This window comes from Vanrija pseudolonga, chromosome 1 (genome assembly GCF_020906515.1).
Source record: "Vanrija pseudolonga chromosome 1, complete sequence".
NCBI classification, from domain to species: domain Eukaryota; kingdom Fungi; phylum Basidiomycota; class Tremellomycetes; order Trichosporonales; family Trichosporonaceae; genus Vanrija; species Vanrija pseudolonga.
The window spans coordinates 1,058,846-1,076,501 of NC_085849.1; the positions used below are offsets into that span (position 1 = coordinate 1,058,846).

Consider the following 17,656-nt stretch of genomic DNA (forward strand, 5'->3'; position numbering starts at 1 on the left):
AAAGTAAATGACGCGACTCCTGGATGGACGCGGCAAGGCGCGGTCGGCATTGTTTTGATGGGTCCAGTGGTGACAACCTCCACTTTGGACTCGACCACATCACCATTGACATTCCCTCCACTAGCCACGATGAGCAGAGTTAGGCTGTCCAAGCCGTCGTCAAGCTCGTCAAGGTCGTCGAGACCCTCGGCTGTGCAGCCGAGTAAGTCGCGCCATCATGCATCCCCTGACATCACCAGAGCCGCCGCCCAACCCCATCATGCGGGCCCGAGCCTCGCCAGGTATGCAGCTTTGTCATACTTGCTGGTGAGCCGCTAACGCTCCACAGTACCAGAAGACGACTTTGAAATGGTGGCCTTGGCCGAGGCGAAAGAATACGCCGCAGTGCAGGAGAATGCCGCGGCTCGCAAGCGAGTCAGCGAGGAGAACGCGGAACGGAAGAAGAAGGGGCTCGCCGCCAAGAAGCTCCCTCCGAAGATCGTGCCCAACGCCTCGAAAGGTAAGGGCAGGGCCCTCAGGAGTAGCTCGTCCAACTCGGGAGAGCAGAGCTCTGGGGATGAGATGGAGTACGAGGGCCGTGAGTAGTGGCTGGCGCGGCGCGGCATGGGGCTAACCTAATCAGAGGTCAAGCTTGGCTTCAACCCGCTCCCGCTACTCGCAAGTGAGTTTTGTCCGAGAATGACCTCAGTGGCACTAATGCCTCAGAAACACCTCTTGATACCCCGGTGGCGTCTATTCGAGAGGCTGACGTGAGGGCAAAACGCCGAAGCGAGTCGACACCATCACCTGCTCGGAAGGTTACGCCGAGCCGGCCGCCGCGCACCAGCGAACGGCAACCTATGTCGCCAGACGTCAAGCCTAAGATCGAACCCGATGTGAAGCCAAAGATTGAGGTTGACGTCAAGCCAAAGATTGAACGTGGCGTGAAGATTGAGCCGGATGTCAAGCCAAAGATCGAGCCCGACACAACGCCCGATACCAAGCCCGTGCTTCAAGTCAAGCTTGAGCCAGGAATTGACGCATCTTCCCTGCCCGATTCCCGGTTGAACATCGAGGCAAGAGGAAAAGACGAGGGTGATCAGGACATCCCAGCAACAGTCGTCAAGTCGGAGCCGCAACCACCGGAGAACCACGATGATGCCGAGTCTGAGGTTCTAGAGGAAGACGACGACTACGACGAAGAGGACATGATCGTCACCGTTCCATGGGCGTCCAGTGGACAGAATGTAACCCACGCCGGCGTGGAGGACGCAGACCTTCAGCCTGAGACTCTCGAGGAAGAAGACGACCAGTACTCTGATGACGACCTCTTTGACTGTAAGTGTCGCTGTCCCAAAATATGCTGATGGTAGACTCCACGTCGACTGGAGAGCCTTCGCAGAAGATGGACGAGTCCATAGGAGGGAGTGTTGCAAAATGGGAGGAGCGCCCCAACTTCCCGGCGACGCCAGAGCAGCGACTAAAAGGCCCGTACCTCCTCGACAAAGACAACCCCACCATGGCGGTGCCGGCATCGATCAACCGTTTCCTACGGGATTATCAACGCGAGGGAGCTCAGTTCATGTACAACAAGTACAAACAGGGCGTGGGCGGGATCCTTGGCGACGACATGGGGTGAGGAGCGAGGTTGCTCGAGTCACATGCTGACGATCAGTCTCGGGAAGACGGTCCAGGTCATTTCCTTTGTGAGTTGGGCCACATGACAACCAAAAATGTCCGCTGACTTGCTCTCAAGCTGTCTGCTGTGATGCGCAAAACCGGGACGTCACAAGACGAAGGTCGTCGAAAGCTACTTATCCGGGGAAGTGGCAAACTATTGCCTCCGCGGCAGTGGCCAACTGCACTGATTGTGGTCCCCACTTCGCTTATTCCGAATGTAGGTAACTGAACTCCGATGGCAAGCTTGCTAACTGTGAACAGTGGTGTCGAGAGCTTGACACAGTGAGCCAGACCATGTAGGACGTTTCTAACCCTCCGCAGTGGGGATTCTTCGAGTACAAAGTATGGGCCACGGAGCATCAACAGGCTGTGAAAGAGCAAATGCTAGGGGGCTATTTGGACATTGGTATGTCAGGGTGTGTTTCTGCTCTAACATGCCCAGTTCTGATCTCCAGTGGGATGATGGCGAGGTCCAGTGACACATTGAAGGACCTCGAGTTCTCGTAAGTTGATCGGCTGTCCACCGGCCTGTAGCCTGACACCAGAAGCATCGTTATTGTGGACGAGGCACATCGACTCAAAAAGCCAGACGGTCTCCTGACATTGGCTGTGAAGAAGATGAAAACTCAGTCCTGTTTCGCTCTCACCGGCACCTTGATCCAAAATCGCATGGATGAAATGTGGAGTGTTCTCGACTTTGTGGGTTTCCTTGTCGCCTGTCTTATCTAACCGAGTTATCAGGTTCGACGCGGTTGGGCTGGTACCCTCGACGAGTGGAGGGAATATGCAGTCAATCCCATCAAACGAGGACATCGTCATGATGGGACGGTCGAAGCTGTGGTCCGGGCAGTTGTGCGTCGAGTGTAAGAAGAGGTCCGTTGCTGACGTCTCAGATGCGAACAGGAGAAGTCAGCAAGAAGATTCTTCCCCATTTCTACCTTCGACGCGACAAGCGCCTCATTGCAAGCGAGGTACGTTGCATGCTCAACCTCGTATTGACCCTGCCGCAGCTTCCTCAGAAGCGAGACCTCGTTGTGCTCTGCCCACTGGGTAGGAACCAAGCCGCCGTCTACCAGCGTATCATTGACTCGCCTGGTGCGTGGCTGGCCGGAAACCTAATGACTTTGTGCTAACACGTCGGCTTAGACGTCGCATTCATTCTCCACGCTCATGACCCTTGCGAATGCGGGTCTAATGAAACGTGTGTGCCTACAGCGATCGTCTGCTTACCATCAGCCGACGAAACTGTTGCCACCGAGAAAACGCCATCGGCGACAGTTACCCCGCGACTATGCTGAAGATGTTCGACGCGCTCGGGCGCGTGGCAAATGTGGGTGCATCGTGTGCTGATGACGGGAAAAGCTGACTTGCAAAGCATATTGCCCTTCTTTATCCTGGTACGCGCTAGGACTTCAGACCGGAAGAGCTGACCATGACAGGCAAGGGCGACACTTTGCGATCTGTGAGTGGCAAGGCATCGACATTAATGCTAATAAGCCCAGCAACAGATCAGCAGACGTGTCTTTGAGTTCTGCGTACGTGGGGTCGTGGAGGGCTATGACTATTTTCTCACGCATCATGCAGACCGGCACAGCATACGACCCTGCGGTCCACAGCGTCGTGGAAGCGACATTGTGAGCCCTCTCAGCAGGAGTGCCGCTAACGAACAGGGACCCGAACAACTGTGGCAAATGGAATGTTCGTGGCCACTGACGTACGCATCAACAGCTGACATGCCCAGCTCCTTGAAACACTGTTGAAGGAGTGGAGGCGAGCCAGCGAAGAGAACAACAAGGGTAGGTTCAGATACGCCTCGTCTGGGCAATCCCTGATCGCCTCAGTCCTCATTTTCTCCAACTCGGTCCGTCTCCTCAAAATGATCAAGGAGTTTATCGACATTTCCGACGAATGTGAGCGGTGGAGTCTTCCGTCGAGCTGACCTACAGTGGCTGGTGTTGACTGCGATGTCTTCTCCGGTGACGTTGACAAGAGTGATCGCATGGCCATGGTGGACAAGTTCCAAGATCCCAACCAGGACATGTTTGTGATGCTTGTCAGCACTCTGGCTGGTGGCGTGGGTCTGAACTTGACCGCGGTAAGTGTCTGCTGCACGATGGTGCCCTGTGGTTAACACCACCAAGGCGAACAAGGTTGTCATCTTTGACCCTTCATGGAATCCCGCAAACGACCTCCAGGCAATGGACCGAGCCTTTAGGATTGGCCAGAAACGCCCAGTGTAAGAGGAATCCATGCGGCGTTGCTGACACGCAGTGATGTCTACCGTCTGGTAGGACAAGGCACCGTGGAGGAGGTTATGTATGAGCGGCAAAGTCAGTCGTGGGATGGGACTCCACTGACAGCCAGTCTACAAGCAGCAGCGTGCACGCCAGATGAATGACGGAACATTCGAGCGCCGCACCCACACTGGTTACGAGGGCGCACAACACAAAGAGGACAAGGGTGAACTGTTTGGTGTCCACAACATCTTCAAGTTTGACCCGCAAGGCTTTGTCAAGGGCAACGTGGGTGATCTCTGTGGGCCGGGGTTAACACTGTAGCTTGAACGTATTCGCCTCGCAGAGGACCAGATCCGCCTTGATCTCATTGAGGGCGAGTACGACGAGGAGCCAGAGGTGGACGGTGATGAATCGGACGTGAGTTAGATCCTCTAGGCGTAGGCTCTTTTCTAACAACCCAGGACGAGATGGCCAAGGAGGTGCGGGCACAGCGGCGTGCCAAGGCTCTTAAGCATGCTATTGGCCAGCCAGCCCTCGAAGACGAGAGTTTGTTGTCCGAGATCAACTCGGACGGCGTGGCTCAGAGTGGGTCCGTTTCGTGAAGGCATCTGACACCCGTAGAGCCAAAGACCGACGACGACGTGTTGAAGCAGCTCGGTGTGACTTGTGAGTGGTGCCGGACATTGGAGCCAATCACCACTGACTTCCGCAGCCCTCCAACACGACAGTGCATTCCGGGACTCTGCTGAAGAGAGGGACATTTTTGAAATCGGGCTCAAGGTGGGCTTCATTGATTCCAGCTCAGCTCACCCCAGATCCTTGCCCAGCGGCCGGACCTCAAGGACATCAAGGCCAACGACGCCGGTAAAGTCCGCCTGCGCGACGAGAAGAAGCCCAAACGCAAGTCTCGAGGTGGCGACGATGAGCCCGATTACAGCGAGCAGCCGTGGGCAAAGCGGTTTTCTGCGGGAAAGACCCGAAACAAAGGCAAGGTGCTCGCCGGGCTCGATGACGACGAGGAAGTCGAGTAGTGTCCATTCTGTATCATGTTCCCAGTTGTATCATTCTTGTGCCTGTCATATCCTGCATACATGCATGTGTTGTGTCCCTAGCTAGTCCATGAACCCATCTATCAAGTCGTCTAATGCTCGCTCACACCTCCCGCGCCGCCTACCCGCGGCGCTCCTTGAAGAACCTAGCGTCGATATCCTCACCATCAAAGTGTCTGCGGGTGTACTCTGACCGGAGCACGCCGTCGGGGTCGACGCGAGCGACGACGCGCTTAAAGTCCTCAAACTTGGGGTAGAGCGCCTCGACGCCCTTGGGGGTCAAGTTGTGCTCCTTTGCCCAGTGGGGCCGTCCGCCGTGCGCGGCGCAGATCTGCGCAAACCGGTTCTGGAAGACGCGGTACGGCACGGCGAGCCCATACGGGCGGAAGGTCACGAGGCCGATCCACACCGTCTCGCGGCCCTCCGAGGGCGAGAGCCAGATGTCGTCGGCGGCCGACCAGCGGATCTCGATGGGGAAGTGCACGCGCTGGCCGTTGGGGTCGGCGGCCTCGTCGTCGAGCCAGACCTTGATCTCGTCGAGGGCCGCGCGGGCCTGCGCCGCGTCGAGCGCCCACTCGGACGTGTACTGCGGGAACTGGCGCCGTCAGCTCCGAGTACAACTGTCAAACCCACCAGACAGTCAAAGTTGAAGATCTTGTGGCTGTGGTCAATGGCCGTGTGCGACCCCCGTGCGAGGAAGTACGCCCACCGCCCGACGTACGGCGTAAAGTTGCGCCAGTAGCGGGAGACGAACAGGAGGAACTGGGTGACGTGGAAGCCGAGGAAGTGGTTGAGGAGGGAGGGCTTGGGCTGCGGGGGCTAGGGGGGAGTCAGTAACACACTCCCATCGCCACGACGTTACCCACCACGTAGGTCCTGTTCGCGCGCGCCACGATGATGCCCCTTGCAGCGGGGTACCACCATGCGCGGACGTGCTGCGCGGTCCCCTTGATCTCGTTAATGTTCTCGAACACCTCGTCAAGGTTGTCGTAGCTCTGCTTGTGCTCTTCGAGGCGGTACGCCGGCTCGACGGCAATCTCAACCGTCAAGATGAGGCCCGTGGCGCCGAGGCCGCACTGGCTCGCCTTGAACAGCTCGGGGTCCTCCGTCGGGGACGTGTGCACGACCGGCGCGCCCTCAGTCGGGAGGACGAGGTCGAGCGAGCGCACGTCGCCCGACACGACCTGGTAGCTCACGCCCGTGCCGTGCGTCGCCGTGCTGATCAGCCCGCCGATCGTCTGGTCCGAGATCGAGCCGACGTTGCGGAGCGCGAGCGGCGGCTCGGCGGCCAGCAGCGCAGCGTGCACCTCGTGCAGCGTCGTGCCGGCGCGGAACGTGGCCGTGTTGGCCGTGTGCGAGAGCTGCGGGGTGTGTGAGCTGAGTCGAAGGCGCACTACTGAGCAACTCACGCTAATCAAACCCTTCACACCCTCCATGCGCACCAGCCAGCCGTTGGTGCACGCTAGGTCGGACGGCGAGTGGCCCACGCCGACGGGGTGCACCGTCGCCTTCTCGCGGCGCGCGAGCTCGACGATCTGGCGGCACTGCAGCGGGGTCGTGGGCGCGAACACGCGCGCCGGGTGGCACTGGAATGTGCGCGCCCAGTTGGTGAAGAAGGCGAGCGGGGACGCGGTGGGCACCGAGATGGGCTCCAGCGCGCGCTGGAGCTCGGCCGTCGGCACGGCTGTCAGATCGGTGTCGAGGCCCATTGTGCGGGGTCGGGTGGGGAGCGGAGGGAGCGGCGAACGTGCGTGCGTGCGTGCTGCGGGGGCTGGGATGCGTGCTATGCCCAACAGCTGGGTGTTGCTGCTCGTCGTGGGTGTATGCACAAGTGTGGTTGCACAGATAGATGTGCCGATTGTGATGGAGGTGGTCCGATCGAGGACCCTCGAGGCCCAACTTTTTGATTACACACCACGCATGACCCGACAAAACAATCATGACTGAGTTGTATCTCGCCCGCCCTGGGCGCCCGCCAGCTCGGACCGCCACCGAGGTCAAATAGCGACACAAATGGCCTGCTATCACGTCACGAGTCGGCAACAGCCGTCGGCCTAAGTGGACCAGTCGCCGATTACAGTTCGAGTCTAATGCATCGTGTGCATACCGCATACCAGGCTATGTCGTTATGTCGGGAGGAAGCCGGCGCTGCGCGTGGGTTAGTTGACATTCCGTCGATGCTGCAAGTGGCGCCACCACTCACGCATCAGAGTACATCTTCTCGGGCGTCTTCTGGAACGCGACAATGCCCCCCATGATGGCCGTGATGAACACCAAGCTCTCCCAGCCGAACCACACCACCGCCCAGACTACCGTCAGCGACATGAGCCCGCGACCAGACTCACTGTTCGATGTCCACCCGAGCATCCCGGCAAACTCTGTGCAGTCGGACGAGTTAGGCTTCTCGAACACGCGCTCGTCGACGTAGTCCCACACCGTGTAGAAGAGGTGCAGGATGCCTGGGGTGAGTGGGTGGACGTACAGAAAACGAACCAACAAAGAGCACTGGGGTCAGCTTGCCCTCTACGCCACGACGCACCGTAGAACCGCAGCGCGTTGCCGTGGTCGCCGAACCAGAGGCCGATGAGGAGCGCCTCGGACGCCATGATGGATGCGTAGGCGCTGCATATCAGTGGCTATCCTTTCACACGTTCTTACATCCAGTGGTCGGCCCGGATAATCGGCACCAGCAGCCCCACGCCGATGGTGAACGATGCGACCTTGCTCGCGACAATGTCGACTGGGGTGAGCCGTGTTCTGGGCGCTACTCACAGGCAGAAAACTGGCGGCGTCAGCCCAACCCCAACGCGACCACACCCACAACATAGCAGAAGCCAAGCACTGACGAGCCAAAGTACCCCGCGCTCAGCGTCGCGACCGCCGCTGCCGACCAGTACAGCCGGCCGAAGGTCATCGGCCCGGGGTCGGCGTACACGCGCGGCTCGGTGCGCATGAGGTTGACGAGGGTCGTCGAGCCGCCGTCGTTGGGATCGATGCAGACGCTTCTGACCTGCCCGCCGCATATGACGCCGACCGCGAGGTGGAACAGCTCGTGGGCGCCGACGACGAACAGCTGCGCAGGTGAGCGACGTCTGGAGACCGGCCACCTGCCTTGAGGCCCGCGATCATGTCCCGCACCACGGGCAGGTTCCACGCTACGAGCGCAACGGGGATGTAGATGCACCCCACGATTACCGTGTTGATTTCTGCCGCCAGGTCAGCCGAGGGTGCTAGCAGGGGACACACGGAAGTGGTTCGGCGTGAGCGAGGCCGCGTGCGGCGCCTCGGGGGCGGGTATAGGCGTGGGTGGGGCCATGGTTCGACGACAATGGATGACCCAAGGTCAACGAAGAGTTGAGAGATGGGTTGAGTGACCCATCAGACCTGTTGACCTCCTTTGTTTACGCCGCGCGCACGGGCCGGCGTGACGGCGAGGTGGGGGGTTGGGAGAGATCCAGTGTGCAGCAGGGCGAGCGAGGGACGTTGATCATGGCGATGGGCATACGCGGCAAGTGTGAACTCCCCTTGTCGTGCTTGTCGTGTCGTCCCATGCTCGCCAGGCCTGTCATGCATGGATCAACATGAGCAAAGGGCAGATCGGCACTCGTACCAGACAGAGGCAAACCCCCTCGCAGACCATTGTCAACAGCGGGGCCCCGGTCAACTTTCCCACGCTCGCCCCGGCACCCAACGCACCAATCCAGCTCCGAGCCTTCCCGCTCAGCGACCACACCGCCCGTCGCCCAGGCCGTGCAGTCTGACGTCTTCACCGACGCTCTCGACACCGCTCAGCAGCCCACACCCTATCCTCCAGCCGCCATGTCCGCCCCCGCCGCTCCTGCCGCCCCCGCGCCTGCCGCTGCCCCCGCGGCGCCCGTGCCCTCCGAGGACCAGATTGCGCGCAAGGTGGGTGACGCCGTTGTCGTTGTGCGATGAGCTGACGCTGGACCAGTTCGACAACTGCGTGAGTTGACCCGTGGGAGTGGAGATGAGCGCCGCTTGCTCTGGCTCCGAATGAGGACGTGGTCGACTGCTCGACTACACGATGTGCTGGACTGACACGCCAGCTCGCTGACCTCCTCGTCAACGCCGGTGTCGGCTTCGGCGTCGGCGTCGTCGCGTCCGTCATCCTCTTCCGCCGTGAGTGCAGATGTAGACCAGAGTGAGACTGTACTTACCCCCCAGGCCGCGGATGGCCCGTCGCCCTCTCGACTGGGTAAGTTGGCCCGCTGGCTGGCCGTGTAACATACTGACTTTGCAGCTTCGGTGCCGGTGTTGCGTACTCCAACGTGGGTGTGATTGACGGATATGTCAGAGACCACCCGCTGACTTGCCCAGTGCAACTACTCGCTCAACCCCTACGTCCTCCCCGGCACCAAGATCCTGCCCGCGTCCAAGCAGTAATCGGACGGTTAAAAGACACGATAGTGTTTGATGATCAACGCGTAGCTAGAGTCTGGCAGGGGGTGTGGGTGCGGGCGGGTGCCGCGTCCAGAGTTTGCGGCGTTGGGGTAGAGGCGCTTGCGCAGAGTGTGCTGACGAGACATTGGTTTGAGAGCAAACTGACAGGTCGTGTGGCATGTGGCGAGCATATCGGCGGCTTCTAGGACATGAACCGATGGCGCGACAACATGATGACAGTGAGACGAACGCAGATGTGCGCCTGTGCATTCTATGTCTATGCTATTGAGGGGGCATGGAGTAGCGCTGCTGGCGCCATCACATGCGTATATGCTTGATGTTGATGGGGGTTGGTTGTGACCCAAGGGCTGTTCTCCGCCAGTGACCATTGCGACCAGGCTGCTGGACCTCTCGACTCCACTCTACTACTACTGCTGCCCGGGCGGCTTCCCGCCCGTCAGGATGCTCGGCAGCTCCGTCTGGGCGCCGTCTCCAGGTCGCGGAATCGTGCGCTGCTTCTCGCCCATGTACGCTGTTTGTCAGCCTTGCCTCAAGACGGCCACTCACTCCGCCGGTACAGGATAGCCGAGGTGACCACGAGGAGGGGGAACGAGATGATGATGACCTAGGGTTGGGGTTAGTGGGCAGTATAGGCGGCGTACTCACTCGCAAGCGCTTGGCGTCGGCGGTGAGGGGGGCCATTGTGCTGTGCTTGGTCGAGCAACTCGGCGACGCGATGATGGAGAGTGAGTGTCGGGGGTTCCGGTCGGTGCCGGCTCAAGATGGATCCAGGTCGAGGTCGAGATTTAATCCCGGGGGACGTGATAAGGCCCCCCACCCTGTCACCTTAGGCACCTCCTGCTCGAGCGAGGCCAGTCACGCTCGTGTTGCTAACACTGATAATCCCCATTCTCCCTCTTCCTTCCTCTCCCATCCTCGTCACTTCGTCGCCTCGTCGTCCACCTCACCCACCTACCGCTCCCCCATCTGCGTCGACGGCTGACCACCACCCCTTCCCATTCTTGGACACCCTACTCATTGCACACAACCCACGTCTAAGCCCCTACTAAGCTAGAAACACTGCTTCTTGACTTGACCAGTTAATATCCTCATCTGCCATGAGCGGCTACAACGGAGGAGGAGGAGGAGGCTACCCACCCCGCCCGCCCCCGTACGCCAACAACTCGTACAGCGACAACAGGCCAAAGTTTCCGCCCTTCCCACCCCCAGCAGGCAACTTTCCTCCGTTCCCCCCATCGGCCGGGTTCAGCGGCGGCCCTCCACCACCGCCACCTACACTCCCCACTTTCCACAACCACTCGCCGTACGACGAGTACAACCCCAGCGGACCAGCACTGCCGCCACCTCCTGGAAACTACCCCTACGACCAGCCGCGCAAGTCGCTCGACCAGGACGTGTACGATCCATACCAGTCTGCCTACGACCCGGGCGCACCGCAGATCCGCAGCAGCGCGCCCTCGCAGCCCTCGTACTCGGCGCCAAAACACTCGCTTCCCTCCCACCCGCTCCCGCCACCCCCGCATAGGCCCGCTCCGCGTGTCGGCGGCAGCGGCGGCGGCGGCGAAGCCCATGACCTGCCCCTGCTCACGCCTGCAACCACAGTCAACATTGGCAGCTATACCGCCACGGTTCACGAGCTCCCGCCAAGTCACCTCCCGATTACGAAGTACGTAGCCGTCAACCCCAACGACGCGATCGACATCCACAGGGCCATCTGCCAGACGGAAATGACGCCGTCGGTGTGGTACTCGGACGGCTCGAACCGCGGCGGTGAGGGCTGGGCCGCGGGCGTCGAGTGGGTCATCGACTCTGGCATGTCCGGCGCAAAGCTCAGAACCTGTGTTGGCATGACCGACTCTCTCGGGACCGAACTCGGTGGCATGATCAAGGCGGTGGAAGGCTTTGCCGAGCAGCTCAAGAGCTCGATCCGGACACAAAAACCAATGTCACACGAGTTTGTTCTGTTCACCAACTCGCCTGCGGCTATCGTGAGCATCGATACGTCGTCTCGTCCCGAGAGCATCAAGTTTTGCGCCTTGTGGCGCGAGCTCTGCTCCGACTTCCTCAAGGCCCACATGACGATTGCCTACCTCCCAAAGAACAGTGAGGTTGAGGGCTTGACGCTGGCCGAGAAGATTTCCACGGTGGCGGCGTCGAACAGCTTCCTCCGCCGTCGCAAGGAGCGCACCATCGACGAGATCTACAACCGTCCCGGTGGTGGCGAGCCAGCACCTGGCGGCAGCACAGAAGCGGGGCCTTGGCAGAGAGGCGACGCCGACCCTTCGCGTTACAAGTCTCCATTCAACCGCCCCAAGCCTTTACCATCACCGGCTCCTACACTGCCCCCTGCGGCCCAGTCACCAGCGCCCCCTGCGGCTGCCGAGCATGAGCCTGAGGACGAGGGGATTCAGCCGCGTGCTGGAGCCCTCTGTGTCACCAAGTGGGTCCCTCGATGATCTCGTTACGCCCTGCTAACCCACCAGCTTCCCTGATGATGTCTCTGCAAAGGACCTCGGCATCCTGTTTGCCCAGTTTGGCGAGATGTAAGTCGGCTGTCACTTTCCACAGACTCACGCCCAGCCTCTCCGTCGACATCTTCTCCATTCCCCCTGTCAAGCCACGGTTTGCCTTTGTTGCCTACGACGACCCCGCCGTTTCTGGCGCTGCCGCTGTCGCCGCCCTGCACCGCAGACCTCTCCGTCTCGACACGCCCTTCGCCATTGAGAATGCGCCGGATCTCGTCATCTGGAAGGGATGGTCTGGCGTTCTGACTGTGGTGGAATCTGACGCTGACCGGCTCGTGCCGCTGAGCGTCGCGCAAGACCTGCCTGACCTCCCCGACTATGCCATCGGCGGACGTCGGGCTAATGAACGCTCAAAGTCTGACGCAAACCGCAAGCGCGAGCGCACGGTCGAGGAGCGCCCAGATGCCAAGCCCTTTGCTTCACCGTGCGTACTATCTTATCGGCACTACTCGTGTCCTAACACCCACAGCCCCGCGTCATCAGCGGTTTCAACGCCGTCACCGAAGAAGCGCCGCCGCTCGGATCTGCCTTCTGACACCGCTGAAAGCACACCCATTGAACAGTCGTTACCCTCTCACGACTCTCACTTCGCTGCTCGACCCAACGAAAGCGCGGACGCAAGTTCCGGCGCTACTACCGCGGCGAATGCGGACCGCACCCAAGCCACGACGCCACCGACAGGCCAGGGATCCAGGCTTCTCAATTCTCATCCCCCTCACCCACTTCCCCCTACTCCTCTGACCGCCCAACATGATCAAGAGTCCGCGTTCGCACCCAAGCCATCACCGCCCGAGACAAAGCCCTTGGCCGGCACAGAGGTGGCGCCTGCGCCGGCGGCGACGGCCGTGGGCACAGACGAGCCGGCGGCGTCCAACTCGGCGGTCACTGCACCTCAAGAGGTGGTCCCTGTCAAGCTGAGCCACAAGACGGTCGAGGCCCAGATCAACCTCGTGAAGAACGTCTTTGTCAAGCATGACCAGTCCAATTGGATCGCCCACACGTGCCTTGTTGCGACAGATCTCGACCAAGCCCGCCGCCATTTGCAGGATGACCTGTACGCCACCGATGAGGCCCTAATCTCTGGACGCGAACTTGAGAAAACCCTGCACGCACGGGGATTTACCTCGGCAAGGATTGACCCCCTTGTCAAGAAGGTTCTCAAGGTGCTGGATGGGATTGCGATGGAGGACGAGCTCGAGAGTGGCGGGCCTGGGCCGAGCGCTGCCAGCGACGCACCACCTGTTGCCCGCGAGGGTGAGTTGGCCGAGCTTCTCGCGCCGTACCCCGAGCAGACGCGCGAGGCGATGGCTGCTGCTGGCAAGGTGCTCGAGTACCTCAACCTGGGCAAGGATGAGCAGGAGAAGAAGCGCCTGGATGTTGAGCGCCGTGTCAAGGTGCTCGAGGGTATGGTGAAGAAGGGGGAGCAGGTTAGCAGTATTGTGCGTTACCTATTGACAGAGGACAAGTGAGACGGAGTGTGGCGTCTGGGGAGGGAGGCTAAAAGTGGGCTCGAGCGGGCAAGACACTGCCTGTTTCTTGTATGCCTGTCTGCAACAATATGCATCATGTCTATAGGTTGTGCCTATGGCGGCGGCGGCTTGGATGGTGTCTGGGTGTTTGCGGGGCATCGGGAGGTCAGTGTAGTGCGTATACAAGTGCGGGATTGAACGGAAGGACCTTGACAGGACCTGTTTGTGAGTGTGCCAAGTCCCAAGTCGAGCAGACGACTAATGGCGGTTGTTGCCATGGACGTAAGGGTTGATCCTGCAGGGAGTGAAAGAGTTGCAGTGGATGAGTTGGATGTATTTCGAGTGCCTTGTTGGCCGCCTTAAGCCTTACTAGCGCGCAATGTCGAACAATGTAACTTGTGCCCTGACGTAGAGTCTACTTGAGTACGCACGCGCAACGCGCAGCGCGACGAGAGGCGAGGTATGAAACCAGGACTCAATCGCGCTCCCGTGGTCGTTTCGGTGGGAAGAACAGTGGATGGACGGGCGGACGGACGGCGGACGCGGCGCAGGCGGCAAGGCGGCGGCAGGCGACACGACGACGACGACACGACACCGCACACAGGAAGTTGCCGTCTCAAAGGCTGACCTGGCTGGGTATTTTTGGGCCTTGCAGCCTTGCTACTCGACGCATGCCGCGCCGCAGACACAGACTACATGGCCGCAACCGCAGCACATAACTTGCAACCACTCTTCTTCCCACCAGCAGCAGCAGCAACGTATACATTAGATTGACTCTCGTGTCTTTCTTTGCCTCGTCGCCCGCCAGCAAGCAAGCATCAGCCTCTCTCAGGGCGGACAAGAGAAAGCGAGCGCAAGCGCACGTACCGAGAGGCTTGATGCTGCGTCCCTAAGCCCGCTCGCCCGTCTGCCTGCCTGCTTGCTGCCAGCATCCAACCCAAACCCACCGACGCGGCGCCCTGACCGATGCGCTCGCGAAAGCAGACGCCTCCGTCTTCCTCACCACCACTCGACGTTGAAAAGGCAGCAGCAACAGCATCAGCAGCAGCAGCTCTAGACTCGTCGTCTACCACGCAGGTCCATAGCGCCGCGTCCGAGCTCCACCGCCGCCAGTCGGGCCACCGCACAACCGCCAGCGAAAGCGACACGATGCCCGCCCCGTCGCCGCAGGGCGCGCGCACCTCGGCCCAGGCCGCACGCCTCAATCCCCTCTGGTACCAGTACGCGTGTGCGACGGTCGTCGCGGCCGTCGTGCTGGGCAACCTGCTCCGCTGGGCCTTCCTCGACTGGGCAGACCCGTACCACTGCGGCGCGCTGCTCACAGAGGGCAAGTGGCTCGACCCGGGCACGTACAAGAACTGGCAGCCAGAAGGGTGCTACCAGAAGCCTGCCGGCGCTGCCGGCCTCGCGTCGTGTCTCTCGTCCCCCGGCGCCCACTCGCCCGGCGCGCGCGATCGCCGCATCTTGTTCGTCGGCGACTCGTCGGTCCGCCAGCTCTTCTTCGCCACGGTGCGCTCGGTCAACGCCAACGCGACCAACAAGGTCCACAACCCGTACGACAAGACGTGGGAGGTCAACGGCGGCGAAAAGCACACGAACCGCGTCGCGGTGTTTGACGCAAAGGGTTCGCCGGCGCCCAAGAGCGGCGCGGCGGCGCTGACCATTGATTTCTGGTGGTAAGTGGGGGAATGAATGGCTGATTGCTGTTTGTCGAGCTGGACTGACTCCCTCACCAGGGACCCCTTCCTCAACTCGACCGAGACGACCCAGTTCCTCTCCACCACCCCCGCAAACCCCACTTCGCTGCTCGTCATGGGCTCGGGACTGCACTACCTCCGGCACCCGAGCTCTGGTGGGCTCCCCGCGTGGACAACGATGACCCGCAAGACGTTTGACCAGCTGCGCGCCAACCAGGGCACGCCGCGCGCGCGCATCCTCCAGCCATGGGACTCGATGAAGACGACGCACTTTAGCCTCTTCCCCGGCGTGCTCCCCGACAACAGCAACATCGAGGCGCGCCAGGCCTCGCACGACTTTGGCCTCTCGGACGCCGTCATCTTCCTGCCTGTCATGAAGCCGGTTGAGGACAAGCTCACCGCCGAGCGCAAGGTGATCAGCCACGAGAACGTCGACCTCATGAACGCCTCGCTTGAGGGCCGGCTCAACAAGGAGAACCCGCCCCCGATCGTCGTGCCCTCCGTCTTCAACGACCTGCTGATTGACAACCACACCACCGACGGCCTCCACTACTCGGACACGATTGTCAACAAGCAGGCCGAGCTGCTGCTCGGCTGGCGCTGCAACGACGCGCTGCGCTACAAGGGCCAGCAGGGCACCTGCTGTGCGCGATACAAGACTATCCGCCCCCTCCAGGCTCTGATCCTCCTCTTCCTCGGCGTATGGGCACCCGTGACCTACGTCTTTGCGTCCAAGATTCGTAAGTTGTGCCGTCGTGACGTTTGCCTGACTCTCCCCAGCCGCTGGTTCCTTTGTCCACCGCCTCATTCCCTCGACCAAGGCCGCATCGGCAATCAGCACCTTTGGCCTGGCCATGGTCTACCTCTTCCTGGCTGACCGCACGACCATCTTCAACAAGGAGCAGAAGGACTACGACGCGTACATTTTCGGCTCGCTCACTGTCCTCGCACTCGTTGCCGGTCTTTTGACCATCAAGAACAAGGGCAAGGATCTGGGCTTCCTTAACCGCGACCTCACGGACGAGTGGAAGGGCTGGATGCAGAGTAGGTTCGCGTGACGAGCCAGTCGCTAACCTACCAGTCGCCATCCTAATTTACCACTTCTTCGGCGCGTCCAAGATCTCGGGCATCTACAACTCGATCCGCATTCTCGTCGCGTCCTACCTCTTCATGACGGGATACGGCCACTTCTTCTTCTACTACAAGAAGGCCGACTTTGGCTTCCAGCGTATCGCCATGGTGCTCGTCCGCCTCAACCTCCTGTCGGTCGTGCTTCCCTACACCATGAACACCGACTATGCGTTCTACTACTTTGCGCCTCTGGTCTCGTACTGGTACATCATCATCTACTCGGTCATGGCCGTTGGGAGCAAGTACAACGACCGCCCGGCGTTCCTCGTCTCCAAGATGCTTTTCTTTGCCGCCCTCCACTCGGTCTTCATGCACTACACCTTCCTCATGGCCGGCATCTTCAAGGTCCTCAACCTCATCTTCCGCATCCAGTGGTCGGCCAAGGAGTGGTCTTTCCGAGTCAGCCTCGACCTCTACATTGTCTGGGGCGGCATGTTTGCCGCCTACGCCTACATCAAGGCCAAGGAGTGGGGCATCCCCGAGCGCGCCTGGTTCAACAATGCGCGCCTCGCCGCCGTCGGCGCCAGCGTGCTCGGCTTTGTGTGGTACTTCTGGTTCGAGCTCCAGCTCCACAAGTTCAAGTACAACCAGTACAACGCGATGGTGTCGATCGTGCCCATCCTGTCGTACATTGTGCTGCGCAATGCCTCGGCCCTTTTGCGCCAGTGCTCGTCTGAGCTCTTCTGCTTCGTGGGCACCATCTCGCTCGAGACGTTTATCCTCCAGTTCCACGGCTGGCTCGCGTCCGACACCAAGGCCATCCTCCTCGTGCTCCCCGCGACCAAGTGGCGTCCCGTCAACCTCGTCATCTCGTCCGTGTGCTTCATCTGGCTTTCGTACAAGGTGTCGGGGGCAACGGGCGACATTACAGAGTGGTCGGTCGGCAAGAAGAAGGCACCGACCCTCCCCCCACCTGCCACGGCACCTACCAGCGAGGCGGCCAAGGACGGCGCCGCGGCGCCAGAAAGCATCCCCCTCATGGACCGCAACGGCGAGGCGACCGAGGACAAGGAGGCTGACGAGCCCAGCGCCGGCACGTCGTCAGGCGCGTACACGCACACCCGCAAGTGGTCAGACTACACGGCCCTGTCTTTCCTCACAAACGTCTTCTCCCTCGCCGAGCGTCACAACAGCGTCAAGCTCGGCCTCGTGCTTGTCGCCCTCTGGATCTTCAACTGGCTCTACTGAGCGTGTACATGACGACAGCGTAGCGAGTGTCTCCCATACACTGTACATTTTCGGGATATGCGTAGAGTAGAAGTGCAGATGCAATAGAGTATTCGTGTCATCTCGGCCTGCCTTTTGTGCAATGCTAATACATGTCAAAACTATCAACAAAAGCGCTCCATGAAAGCGCTCTCCGCAAAATGCTGGAGACAAGTGCTGTACGGTTACCAAGTGTTGGTGCCAAAAGTGCCGGGCAGGCAATCGTCTCAATGAGTGTGTCGTGGGCTGGGGGTGTGTGGG

General features: G+C 60.4%; 7 protein-coding genes across 8 annotated transcripts; 4 read left to right on the forward strand and 3 right to left on the reverse strand.

Moving 5' to 3' along the window:
• Nucleotides 1-129: 129 nt before the first annotated feature.
• Ercc6l2_1 (DNA excision repair protein ERCC-6-like 2) lies at nt 130-4,991 on the forward strand (the record flags this gene model as incomplete). Of its 2 annotated transcripts, XM_062766851.1 has the most annotated exon segments (30): nt 130-202; nt 240-281; nt 329-577; nt 623-661; nt 706-1,317; nt 1,353-1,614; nt 1,655-1,685; nt 1,736-1,876; nt 1,981-2,065; nt 2,102-2,162; nt 2,205-2,358; nt 2,401-2,511; nt 2,553-2,630; nt 2,670-2,754; nt 2,806-2,860; nt 2,896-2,989; nt 3,162-3,194; nt 3,254-3,293; nt 3,308-3,357; nt 3,401-3,455; nt 3,501-3,569; nt 3,606-3,754; nt 3,801-3,895; nt 3,931-3,989; nt 4,024-4,181; nt 4,218-4,313; nt 4,358-4,481; nt 4,518-4,562; nt 4,609-4,676; nt 4,712-4,991. In XM_062766851.1, the coding sequence occupies 30 exon segments, from the start codon at nt 130-132 to the stop codon at nt 4,925-4,927; spliced, it is 3,429 nt and encodes a 1,142-aa protein (XP_062622836.1). In that variant the 3' UTR covers nt 4,928-4,991.
• On the reverse strand, nt 4,968-6,838 carry GULO (L-gulonolactone oxidase). Its single transcript, XM_062766853.1, has 4 exons — nt 6,355-6,838; nt 5,812-6,306; nt 5,579-5,764; nt 4,968-5,540 (listed from the first exon to the last, which is right to left on the reverse strand). Exons 1-4 carry the CDS (start codon nt 6,652-6,654, stop codon nt 5,067-5,069), a joined length of 1,455 nt encoding a protein of 484 aa, XP_062622837.1. The 5' UTR covers nt 6,655-6,838; the 3' UTR covers nt 4,968-5,066.
• Nucleotides 6,839-7,071: 233 nt separating this feature from the next.
• LOC62_01G000423 (uncharacterized protein) lies at nt 7,072-8,334 on the reverse strand (the record flags this gene model as incomplete). Its single annotated transcript, XM_062766854.1, is given in 8 exon segments — nt 7,072-7,093; nt 7,149-7,254; nt 7,291-7,404; nt 7,485-7,567; nt 7,604-7,665; nt 7,767-8,018; nt 8,036-8,151; nt 8,192-8,334. The coding sequence occupies 8 exon segments, from the start codon at nt 8,259-8,261 to the stop codon at nt 7,072-7,074; spliced, it is 825 nt and encodes a 274-aa protein (XP_062622838.1). The 5' UTR covers nt 8,262-8,334.
• A 405-nt stretch (nt 8,335-8,739) lies between these two features.
• On the forward strand, nt 8,740-9,484 carry MINOS1 (MICOS complex subunit MIC10). The gene is made up of 6 exons (XM_062766855.1): nt 8,740-8,851; nt 8,898-8,909; nt 9,013-9,085; nt 9,131-9,161; nt 9,207-9,234; nt 9,284-9,484. Exons 1-6 carry the CDS (start codon nt 8,765-8,767, stop codon nt 9,347-9,349), a joined length of 297 nt encoding a protein of 98 aa, XP_062622839.1. The 5' UTR covers nt 8,740-8,764; the 3' UTR covers nt 9,350-9,484.
• Nucleotides 9,485-9,603: 119 nt separating this feature from the next.
• On the reverse strand, nt 9,604-10,085 carry LOC62_01G000425 (uncharacterized protein). The gene is made up of 3 exons (XM_062766856.1): nt 10,013-10,085; nt 9,914-9,971; nt 9,604-9,878 (listed from the first exon to the last, which is right to left on the reverse strand). The coding sequence occupies exons 1-3, from the start codon at nt 10,046-10,048 to the stop codon at nt 9,775-9,777; spliced, it is 198 nt and encodes a 65-aa protein (XP_062622840.1). The 5' UTR covers nt 10,049-10,085; the 3' UTR covers nt 9,604-9,774.
• Nucleotides 10,086-10,268: 183 nt separating this feature from the next.
• On the forward strand, nt 10,269-13,422 carry LOC62_01G000426 (uncharacterized protein). The gene is made up of 4 exons (XM_062766857.1): nt 10,269-11,807; nt 11,851-11,910; nt 11,948-12,316; nt 12,362-13,422. Exons 1-4 carry the CDS (start codon nt 10,465-10,467, stop codon nt 13,359-13,361), a joined length of 2,772 nt encoding a protein of 923 aa, XP_062622841.1. The 5' UTR covers nt 10,269-10,464; the 3' UTR covers nt 13,362-13,422.
• Nucleotides 13,423-14,111: 689 nt separating this feature from the next.
• Nucleotides 14,112-17,474, forward strand: CAS1 (putative O-acetyltransferase CAS1). Its single transcript, XM_062766858.1, has 4 exons — nt 14,112-15,037; nt 15,098-15,798; nt 15,839-16,102; nt 16,140-17,474. The coding sequence occupies exons 1-4, from the start codon at nt 14,328-14,330 to the stop codon at nt 17,375-17,377; spliced, it is 2,913 nt and encodes a 970-aa protein (XP_062622842.1). The 5' UTR covers nt 14,112-14,327; the 3' UTR covers nt 17,378-17,474.
• The last annotated feature ends 182 nt before the right edge of the window (nt 17,475-17,656 follow it).

Excerpts from the sequence above, each read along its gene's own strand:
- MINOS1 (XM_062766855.1), top strand. The coding sequence starts at position 8,765 with ATGTCCGCCCCCGCCGCTCCTGCCGCCCCCGCGCCTGCCGCTGCCCCC. Across the intron at positions 9,162-9,206 it reads CCCGTCGCCCTCTCGACTGG|CTTCGGTGCCGGTGTTGCGT; the intron begins GTAAGTTGGCCC and ends CTGACTTTGCAG. Across the intron at positions 9,235-9,283 it reads CCGGTGTTGCGTACTCCAAC|TGCAACTACTCGCTCAACCC; the intron begins GTGGGTGTGATT and ends TGACTTGCCCAG.
- GULO (XM_062766853.1), bottom strand. The coding sequence starts at position 6,654 with ATGGGCCTCGACACCGATCTGACAGCCGTGCCGACGGCCGAGCTCCAG. Across the intron at positions 5,765-5,811 it reads GCGCGAACAGGACCTACGTG|CCCCCGCAGCCCAAGCCCTC; the intron begins GTGGGTAACGTC and ends ACTCCCCCCTAG. Across the intron at positions 5,541-5,578 it reads TCTTCAACTTTGACTGTCTG|TTCCCGCAGTACACGTCCGA; the intron begins GTGGGTTTGACA and ends TGACGGCGCCAG.
- CAS1 (XM_062766858.1), top strand. The coding sequence starts at position 14,328 with ATGCGCTCGCGAAAGCAGACGCCTCCGTCTTCCTCACCACCACTCGAC. Across the intron at positions 15,038-15,097 it reads CTGACCATTGATTTCTGGTG|GGACCCCTTCCTCAACTCGA; the intron begins GTAAGTGGGGGA and ends CTCCCTCACCAG. Across the intron at positions 16,103-16,139 it reads GTGGAAGGGCTGGATGCAGA|TCGCCATCCTAATTTACCAC; the intron begins GTAGGTTCGCGT and ends CTAACCTACCAG.
- LOC62_01G000425 (XM_062766856.1), bottom strand. The coding sequence starts at position 10,048 with ATGGCCCCCCTCACCGCCGACGCCAAGCGCTTGCGA. Across the intron at positions 9,972-10,012 it reads CCGACGCCAAGCGCTTGCGA|GTCATCATCATCTCGTTCCC; the intron begins GTGAGTACGCCG and ends CCCCAACCCTAG. Across the intron at positions 9,879-9,913 it reads GGCTATCCTGTACCGGCGGA|CGTACATGGGCGAGAAGCAG; the intron begins GTGAGTGGCCGT and ends GCTGACAAACAG.
- LOC62_01G000426 (XM_062766857.1), top strand. The coding sequence starts at position 10,465 with ATGAGCGGCTACAACGGAGGAGGAGGAGGAGGCTACCCACCCCGCCCG. Across the intron at positions 11,808-11,850 it reads GGAGCCCTCTGTGTCACCAA|CTTCCCTGATGATGTCTCTG; the intron begins GTGGGTCCCTCG and ends CTAACCCACCAG. Across the intron at positions 11,911-11,947 it reads TTTGCCCAGTTTGGCGAGAT|CCTCTCCGTCGACATCTTCT; the intron begins GTAAGTCGGCTG and ends ACTCACGCCCAG.